Here is a 10,662-nt window from a genome sequence, read left to right on the forward strand (position 1 = left end):
TTCCCACACTAGAAATCTCTGTCAAATGTTTACCAGGTGAACTGAGACAGCAGCTGCAATAAGTGTGGTTTTATTCAGATGGGACAATGACAAGTTAAATCCTCACCTGATCTGCTGCTCAAAGTTGCCTCTGTTTCACTGGTCAGTTTCCCAAACTTCAGGAAACTCATGTTGTTCCAGAAATATTTGGATTGGCTGTGAGAGACGTCAATCAGAGAGCCCACCCACTTTGCCCAATCTCTCCTCTTCCTCTTCCACAGCTGGTTCACTTCCTGTAGGGACTGAAAACCAAGTGAGGAGATGGTGAGTGAAGGAACAGAATTTATAATAATTACATCACATAATATCCACACTAATGTTCAGGCAGTCTGACTATCCTGTGGGGAATCAGGTGTGGAAATGTCCCTTATGCTGTGTGAGAAGATCCAGCTGAGAGAGCTGTTTACTGGGTGCTTTGTGCTGAACTGTTTGACTGGAGCTGTGTGTTGGATATTGAGTGTGTTTATTGGAAGCTTTTCCCTTCTGATTTACAGGCTGAGTTTTGTTGATGGGTCATTACTGAATATGAGAAGGTGAGGTGTAATTATCTGGGAGGTGCAGAGTGTCTGAGGATTGTTACTGATTTCCTATGTTGAGTTGTGTGTGTGTGTGTTGGGAAGCGGTTATTATCTTGATGCAGTTCCTCTGAAGGGGTGTTGCCCAGTCGGAGCGGCAGTACTGAGAGCTGCCTTCTTGGAAGCTTCTTTAAAGCTTTTACATGAAGGCCTCAGCCTTTTCCAAAAGCCTAGGCTTGGATTTGATAGTTTTGCCCAGTGCTCTAGCTGGTAGCAAAATTTAGGATGTCCAGAATAAACCAGAACCCTTCAATCAGCTACACTGAAGCAATATTTTCCTTAGCTTTTAGCACTTCCTGCCCGGTGTCTTTCCTTCAAATAATTTTGGAAAACAAGGGGAGAAATTTCAAATCTCCACTGAATGAACATAGCTGACAGGCACCCTCTGTGGAACGGTCTCTAACTGAGGAGTCAGCCCCTTCAGCAAATGAGGAGAGGGAGATGGAGGAAATCATGTTTCCTTTTCCTGTTTTACAGAAGGATTGCACCATACTACACCAGAGAATACAAAGAGGATAGACACTGCAGATAGACCCTGACCATCACTCAAGGAAAACTGCACAACTGTGGAAAGACATCCAGTCCCTTCACAGCATTGCTCAACACAGAGAAGGTTGGGCAGCGAAACCATCATCTGGAAATCGTTTAGATCAAGGGAGCTTTGACATATCATCAGATCTGAAACTGGTCAGTGGTGTGGAACCTTCCATCAGAACCAACCTTTCTGAAGGTTTGGCTGTGGGTGATTGGTCAGGGTGAGGCTGGGAAGAAGTGTGAGTGGGCTCCAAGTTTGGTGAGAGATTCAATCATTCATTGAGCCTCATGAATCACTGACTCATTCATATAGGTGAGGCTGTTCAAGTGTGTGGTGTGTGAGGAAGGCTCCACACATAAGATCTTCTAACAGACAAGGTGCATCTGTCGTTCCACCTGTAACACAAGAGAAGCTACATGGAAGAGAAAAAATTCAAGTGTGAGGTGTGCGACAAATCATTCTCACACTCATCTTACTTCCGCGTACACCAACGCATTCACACAGGAGAGAAACCATTCACGTGTGAGGTGTGTGACAAATCATTTGTGCAGTCATCGTACCTTCGCAGACACCAACGCATTCACACCGGGGAGAAGCCGTTCACATGTGAGGTGTGTAACAAGAGCTTTGCAGAATTCTCGAGCCTGTTGTATCACCGGCGCATTCACACAGGGGAAAAACCATTCACATGCAAGGTGTGCAACAAATCATTTTCTGTGTCATCAAACCTCCGTGCACACCAACGCATTCACACAGGGGAGAAACCATTCCATTGTGAGGTGTGTAACAGAGGCTTTTCAGAATTATCGAGCCTTGTGAATCACCGGCGCATTCACACAGGGGAGAAGCCATTCACATGTGAGGTATGTGACAAATCATTCTCAACGTCATCGAACTTTCTTGCACACCAACGAATTCACACAGGTGAGAAGCCATTCAAGTGTGAGATTTGTGATAAAGCTTTCGTAAAGTCTTCGAACCTCCAGATACACCAAAGGATTCACACAGGCGAGAGACCTTTCAGCTGCGAGGTTTGTGAGAAAGCTTTTACCTGCTCCTCCGATCTCCTGATGCACCAGATGATTCACACAGGGGAGAAACTCTTCAAGTGTGAGGTGTGTGACCAAGCCTTCTTGAAGTCAGGGAACCTCCGTGTACACCAACGCATGCACACTGGGGAGAAACCGTTCAAATGTGAGGTGTGTAACAGGGGCTTTGCACAATCATCAGCTCTGGTGGGTCACTCTCGCATTCACACTGGTGAGCGGCCATTCATCTGTGAGATGTGTAACAGATCGTTCGCAAGGTCATCGACTCTCCGCGCACACCAACGCATTCACACAGGGGAGAAACCATTCACATGTGATGTGTGTGACAAATCCTTCTCCAGGTCATCACAGCTCTTGCTCCACCAGAGGATTCACACAGGGGAAAAACCATTCAAGTGTGAGGTGTGTGACAAGGCCTTCACACTCTCATCAACACTCGGGAATCATCGACGCATTCACACTGGGGAGAAGCCATTTAAGTGTGAGGTGTGTGACAAATCCTTCTTAAAGTCAACAGACCTCCGTGTACACCAACGCATACACACAGGAGAGAAACCTTTCAGGTGTGATATTTGTGACAAGACTTTCACCCACTCCTCCGATCTCCCAAAACACCAGCGGATCCACACTGGTGAGAAACCATTCAGGTGTGAGGTGTGTTATAAATCATTCACTCACTCATCGACCCTCCGCACACACCAACACATTCATATAAGCGAATAGATGTTCATGTCCAAGGAGTGCCACAAATCCTTCATGAGATCATCGAACCTCCTGCTCCATCAAATGTGAGGTTTACAATTAAGCTTTTGTGTCGTTTTTGACCCTCCTGGGACACCAGAGGATTCAGGTGCGATGTTTATGACAAGGTTTTCATACAGTCAGCATATCTCCAGTCCATCAACACAGTTACACATGGAGAAACCGTATCGGTGTGAGTTCTGTAATAAAAACTTCATACAGTTGTCGGACCTCCTAGAACATCAGCAAAGACATGGGGAAGACAAACTCTTCCAGTGTGATGTGTGCCTACTCCTCTCACCATACACCAATGTCTCCACACGGACTTGGAGCCGGGTCACCTGCTTCTATTGCACTGAGATTTGTCTGTGTTGTTTACCCTCTAGTGCCCACACGGGGAGCTGTCGTTCCAAAGCACTGTCTGGCTCAGCAGTGTCTGTCTCGAACCTCTCCCGCCATCAGTCCAATCGTTTCAAGAAGACCAATTTAAACTTTGACCAGATCACCAAACATCATCTAAAGAAGACCAATGTATCCACACTGGGGAGATGCTGTTCAATTGTGAAGTTTTTAATGAGGGATTTGCAAAATTACCAGGCCTGGTGAGATACCAATACATTCACATTGGGGAGAAACCATTCATGTGCGAGGTGTGGGACAAATCATTCTCAGAGTCATCGATCTTCAAGTAAACTCTACCAGCCTGAATACAAACAAAATCAGACATCCTCTTCAAACCTCAATGTCCATGTGTCCCGCAGGGATGGAATCAGATTGGTTGCCATGGTGATTTGAAGTATTAATCAGATACCCATAGGGAGTTTAGAACAACAGCAATTCTGATTGGTCATTCCCACTGTTTAATCCATCACCCACAAGATTTCAGTCGAAGATTGTGTTTCCTCAACATTAATAATTCACCTTTTTTGGGCAAATTTGCTGTAATTTTAAGGGAGGTTCCAATCTAGCAAGACCTTGTAATTGACAGCTGAATGGGCCAATGGCCCTCTTCTCCCAAACACAAAGAGTGAGTGAGAAAACCCCAGTAACCAGGAAGTAAAGTCAGGATCAACGAACTTAGGAACAGCTTCGGTTGAAAGTCAGCCTACACATCAGGACATGGTGAGAATGTGTCTTTATTATTTTACACAATCTGATCAGTTTAGGAAATTGACTGGGCTGATTGTGAATTCTGTTCATTTGTGTATTTTCTATGAAATAAACTACATTGTTTCGATTGAAGTTGGACCTCATCTCAATGAGAGAATTTGCAATTCACAGTTCATAAAGGCACGTGACAGTTCATATCAGTGTGTGATACGACAACAGCAGATGTACACAGCAGATGTGTGCGCGTGGGTGTGTCTGTGCATGTGTGTGAGAGCTTGTGTGTGTGTGTGTGTGAGCATGTTTATGTGCATGGGTTTGAGCGTGTGTGTTTGCACGTGTGTCTGCGCATGTATGTGCGCATGTGTGTGTGTGTGTGTGTATGTACGTGTGTGTGCATGTGGGTGTGTGAATGCACGTGTATGTATGTGTGCCTATGTGTGTGTTATGAACCCTGGGTCACGCACTCATTTACCGAGCAGCCAGTAAAGCTGTGATTTGGGTCATTGGGTTAGGAGTTGAACCAGAGATAACATTTAGCACAAAGCCAGAAAATGATGATACCCGTCCATCTGAGACTCAACTAAGTGTCTAGTGGGCACGATTCTGGAGCACTGCCAAATCTGTGGAACCAAAATGTGCAGATATAATGCCAATCTGTTACACTCAACATGTCCTCAAAGCCATGATATCCCACTATAAGCAGTGCAACGACTCTGTCTTCCCAGAATACATACTCAATCCCTGGACCAACATCATCTAAGGCAAGCAATGGGAATTCAACCCCAGCCCAGAGAGCCAGTCTGTTCAGTAGTGGAGAGGAGATCATGAGGAGAATGGTAAGAGGAGACATCCTCAAGGTCACCAGGCTCATTGACACTGCTCCTTCCATCTCCATAATTGTCACTGTCTTTAATTTTAAGTCAGATTTTTCGTGTTTTTTCCTCTGAGATTTTGCCCTCCATTTCTTTGTGTTGGTGTCTCACTTCCTTCATCCTCCGTGAACTCCTGCCCCCTTCTGCACCTCCATATCTGTACACAGGATCTGTAATATCGGGCATTCTGCTGAGAGAGCTGAAATCATGAACATAAGGAATAGCAGCAGAAGGAGACAATTCAGCCACTCAAAACTGTCCCGCCATTCAATACATCATGGGGCTGATCACCTGCATCAACTCCACTTTCCTGCCAGCTTCCCATATCCCTTGATTCCCTGAGAGACAAAAGGACCTGTCCCGACCGTGAATAAATTTAATGACTGATCATCCACAGCCTAGGATAGAGAATTCCAAAGATTCACAACTCTCTGAGAGAAGACATTACTCCCCAAGGAAACAGCCCATTAGTTTTAGCTGAGACTCAGGATTCCTGAAGACACGGACTGGACATTAACCCTGTGAAATATTCCATTACTTCAGGAAGCTTTTCACTCCTGACTGTTCCCAGCGAGGATGCATTGAGGTGGGTCTTTTTATAAATTATTTATAAATAAACAGCCCACTCCCCATCGCCCCCCCCCTCCCCTCTCCCAGTTAGAACCCTCCTATTTCAGTAGAAAAAAAAAGAATTGGGATCTCTGCACCATTATTGGTGGATTAGGAGGAGAGAGGACAAGATGGTGGAGGATCCAGTGCAGGAAAAGCGGCTCCAACTGTGACTGAGTGGAAGAATGTGAGAGTTAGGGAGAGGGACTGTGAGGAATGTGAGAGCGAGGGATAGAGAGAGACAGGGAGAGATGGAATATAAGAGAGAAATGCACGAAGGAAGGAGAGGTGGAGATTGAGAGGAGAAGGAGGTCACTCAAGGTGTGTGAGGGAGAGAGAAAGGGGTGGTATGGACAACAGGCAACACCTTCTGAACTGCTGTCAAACACATCAGTGTCTACACATCCTACACTGATGATGTCAGTTTGAAAGCCCCCGAGGATGAAGAATGCTATTCCCACACTAGAAATCTCTGTCAAACGTTTGCTGAGGGAACTAAGAAAGCAGCTATCATAAGTGAGGTTTTATTCAGATAGGACAATGATAAGTTTAAATCCCCACCTGATCTGCTGCTCAAAGTCACCTCCGTTTCACTGGTCAGTTTCCCACGCTTCAGGAAACTCCTGGAAAAACTCAGCAGGTCTGGCAGCATTGGTGGAGAAGAAAAGAGTTGACGTTTCGAGTCCTCTGTGGAAGGGTCATGAGGACTCGAAACGTCAACTCTTTTCTTCTCCACCGATGCTGCCAGACCTGCTGAGTTTTTCCAGGTAATTCTGTTTTTGTTTTGGATTTCCAGCATCCGCAGTTTTTGTTTTTATCAGGAAACTCCAGTTGCTCCAGAAATATTTGGATTGGCTGTGAGAGACGTCAATCAGAGCCCACCCACTCTGCTTATTCTCTCCTCTTCCTCTTCCACAACTGCTTCACTTCCTGTAGTGACTGAAAACCAAGTGAGAAGACAGTGAGTGAAGGAGCAGAATTTATAATTACATCACATAATATCCACACTAATGTTCAGGCAGTCTGACTATCCTGTGGGGAATTAAGTGTGGAAATGCCCCTTATGCTGTGTGAGAAGATCCAGCTGAGAGAGCTGTTTACTGGGTGCTTTGTGCTAAACTGGCTGGAGCTGAGTGTTGGATATTGAGTGTGTTTATTGGAAGCATTTCCCTTCTGATTTACAGGCTGAGTTTTGTTTGTGGGTCATTACTGAATATGAGAAGATGAGGTGTAATTATCTGGGAGGTGCAGAACGTCTGAGGATTCGTACTGATTTCCTATTGTTGAGTTCTTTGTGTGTGTGTGTTAGGAACTGGTTATTATCCTGTAGATGGTGAATGGTCAGTTGTGTGTGTGTTGGGATCTGGATGTTTCCAGTCGTTTCAAATCTCTCCAAGACCTTGCACCGCCCTATCTCTGAAACCTCCTCAAAAAAGAAAAACAATACTTGCATTTATAGAAAGCCTTTCTCAATACCAAATGCCCCGAAGCTCTTTATAGCCAATGAAGTACTTTTGAAGTGTGATCACTGTTGTATTGTAGGGAACGTGGCAGCCAATGTGCGCACAGCAAGCTCCCACAAACAGCAATGTGATAATGACCAGATAATCTGTTTTTATACTGGTGTTGATTGAAGGATTAATATTGGTCAGGACACCAGGGATAACACCCCTGTTCTTCAAAATAGTGACATGGGATCTTTTAGGTCGTGAGCTCCCTCCCCCATCCCCACCCCCTTTCTGTTTCCCCCTTCCCCTTTTTTTTCCAATAAATTATAAAGATTTTCCTTTTCCCACCTATTTCCATTATAAAAAAATAAAAAAAAACCCACTAGAGCTATACCTTGAGTGCCCTACCATCCATTCTTAATTAGCACATTCGTTTAGATAATATCACCAACTTTAACTTTAACACCTATGTGTTCTATTGTACTGTTGTCGTTGACATCTTTTGATGATCTGCTTCTATCACTGCTTGTTTGTCCCTACAACCACACCCCCCCCTCCACCTCTCTGTCTCTCTATCTCTCCGCCCCCCACACACACACCTTAAACCAGCTTATATTTCAACTCTTTCTTGGACTCAAAGCCAAGTTCTGTCGAAGGGTCATGAGGACTCGAAACGTCAACTCTTTTCTTCTCCGCCGATGCTGCCAGACCTGCTGAGTTTTTCCAGGTAATTCTGTTTTTGTTTGGGATCTTTTACACCCACCTTAGAGAGAGCAGAAGGATCTCATCTGAAAGACAGCACCTCTGACAGTGCAGCACTGCCACACTCCTTTTTCACCGCACTATTCTATGATTCTATGAAGGGTTCTCCGTTCCTATCCCTGGCTCTTACTGTCATTTCCCTATGTTGGTCAGGAATAGGGACACTATGCTTAGGAAGAGGTACCAGCTCCACTCACAGGAGAGACCAATGTTTCCTGCCTCAGTTCATATGTTGAAACCCTCATCCATACCTTTGTAAGCTCTAGACTGAACTATTCCAGTGCTCTCACATATTGTATTGTAAACTTGAGCTCCTCCAAAATTCTGCTGTCCATGTCGTAAATACACCAAGACCCATTCCCCAATCACCCCTGTGCTCTCTGATCTACATTGGCTCTTGGTCAAGCACCATCTCAGTTTTAAAATTCGCACCCTTGTTTTCAAATCCATCCATGGTCTTTCCCCTCCCTATCTCTCCAATCTCTATAGCAATTTGGCTGCCGTACCTGGAGACACATTTATTGAAATGTTTTTTAATGCCTTCTTTAAAAATTTTACCTGAAGGCCTCGGCCTTTCCCAAAGGCTTGGTCTTGGATTTGATAGTTTTGCCCAGTGCTGTGGCTGATAACTAAATTTGGGACATGCAGTCTGAGCAAGTGCAGTGTATCTAATTTCCCCAGGATAAAGCAGAACCCTTCAATCGGCTACACTGAAGCAATATTTTCCTTAGCTTCTAGCACTTCCTGCCCAGTGTGTTTTCTTCAAATAATTTTGGAAAAGAGGTGCATAAATTTCAAAATTTCCATTGAATTAACTTTTCTCCTGAGTGTTTTTTATATTAAACACATACTCTAAGGATAAAACTGGTCTTTGCCAGCACGACTGAAGTTCATTGTGAATTGATAGCCCGTTTTACACTCCACCCGACTGTCTTTTCCATTGTCCTCACGGTGTCTGGGAAGATGGGGACTGAGCAGAGGAAAGAAAGTAGCCACAGTGTCTGCTCCTGGTCACTATCCAGTGTCCCTGCTGGAAACAGAGGATGTGTGACAGTCAAGTGAGAAAAAAGAAAGGACTTGCATCCGATCCACGACACAGGGAAATAACAGACTGACACTCACTGTGGAACAGTCTCTAACTGAGGAGTCAGCCCCTTCAGCAAAGGAAGAGAAGGAGTTGGAGTGAATCGCATTTCCTTTTCCTGTTTTGCAGAAAAATTGCACTGTACTACACCAGATAATACAGAAAGGATTAACACCCCAGATAGGTCCTGACCATCACCCAAGGACCAACTGCACAACTGTGGGAAGATATCCAGTCCCTTCACAGCATTGCTCAACACAGAGAAGTTTGGGCAGTGAAACCATCATCTGGAAATCGGGTGGGTCAGGGGAGTTTTGACATATCATCAGATCTGAAACTGGTCAATGGTGTGGAAACTTCCATCAGAACCAACCTTTCCGAAGGTTCAGCTGTGGGCGATCGGTCAAGGTGAATCTGGGAAGAAGTGTGAATGGGAGGTGAGAGCTTCAATCATTCATCGATCCTCATGAACCAGATTCATTCCTACAGGTGAGACGCTGTTCAAGTGTGAGGTGTGTGAGGAGGCCTCCACAGGCTCAAAAGATCTCCTAACACAGAAGTTGCAGCTGTAACAACTACTGTTAAGGGCAGTGACATGAAAGAGAAACCATTCAAGTCAGGTTTGTGATAAAGCTTTTGTGACATCTTCGAGCCTCCTGAGACACCAGAATATTCACACAGGAGAAAAGCCATTCACGCGTGAGGTGTGCAACAAATCATCCTCAGATTCATCGACCCTCCGCAGACATCAACGCATTCACACAGAGGAGAGACCATTCAAGTATGAGTTATGTGAGAAAGCCTTCACTCAATTATTGAAGCTCCTGATCTATCAGAGGATCCACACAGGGCAGAAACCATTCACATGTGAAGTGTGTGACAAATTATTCTCGGATTCATCGAGCCTCCAAGTACACCAACGTCATCACAGAGAGGAGAACTGCCCGAGTGTGAGGTGTGTGACAAATCCTTCACGAGGTTTCTGAAGCTCCTGGTCCATCAGGCAGACCATTGAGTGGATAAACCATTGAAGTGTTTGGTTTGTGATAATTCATTCCTACAGTCATCTTTACTCCTGCTCCATCAGAGGATCCACACAAGGGAGTGTGAGGTTTCCAATAAGCTTCCTTGACGCATTCAATGTGGGATATTGGTGTGAGAACTGTCAGAAATCCTTCACACCATTGCTGGACCTGACCTCATTACACCCCCGATCTAAACATAGATAGAAGAGCTGACCTCAGGAGGTGAGGTAAGAGTGACTGTCCTTGACATCAAGGCAGCATTTGCCCAAGTGTGGCATCAAGGAGCCCTGGAAAAAGTGGGATTCAATGAGAATCGGGGGAAAAACTCTCTGCTGGTTGGAGTCATACTGAGCACAAAGGAAGATGGTTGTGGTTATTGCAAGTCAGTCATCTCAGCCCCGAACATCACTGCAGGAGCTCCTCAGGGTCGTGGTACTAGGACCAACCATCTTCAGTTGCTTCAATGACCTTCCTTCCATCATAAGGTCAGAAGTGCAGATGTTCGCTGATGATTGCATAATGTTCAGCACCATTCGTGACTCCTCAGATACTGAAGCAGCCCATGTCCAAATGCAGCAAGACTGGAATGATATCCAGACTTGGGCTGGGTAATGGCAAGTAATATTCATGTCACACAAGTGCCAGGCAATGACCATCTCCAACAAGAAAGAATCTAACCATCGCCCCTTGACATTCAATGGCATTACCATCACTGAATCGCCCACTATCAACATCCTGGGGATAACCATTGACCAGAGGATTAACTGGACTAGTCATATAAATATTGTGGCTACAAGAGCAGGTCAGAGGCTG

The 10,662-nt window shown here is 45.1% G+C and overlaps 1 protein-coding gene across 1 annotated transcript; it reads left to right on the forward strand.

The window, feature by feature from the left end:
• Nucleotides 1-266: 266 nt before the first annotated feature.
• On the forward strand, nt 267-4,181 carry LOC121291965 (zinc finger protein 271-like). The gene is made up of 2 exons (XM_041213666.1): nt 267-303; nt 1,092-4,181. The coding sequence occupies exon 2, from the start codon at nt 1,566-1,568 to the stop codon at nt 2,919-2,921; it is 1,356 nt and encodes a 451-aa protein (XP_041069600.1). The 5' UTR covers nt 267-303; nt 1,092-1,565; the 3' UTR covers nt 2,922-4,181.
• The last annotated feature ends 6,481 nt before the right edge of the window (nt 4,182-10,662 follow it).

The sequence above is a fragment of the Carcharodon carcharias genome, chromosome 19 (assembly GCF_017639515.1).
Source record: "Carcharodon carcharias isolate sCarCar2 chromosome 19, sCarCar2.pri, whole genome shotgun sequence".
Lineage (NCBI taxonomy): Eukaryota > Metazoa > Chordata > Chondrichthyes > Lamniformes > Lamnidae > Carcharodon > Carcharodon carcharias.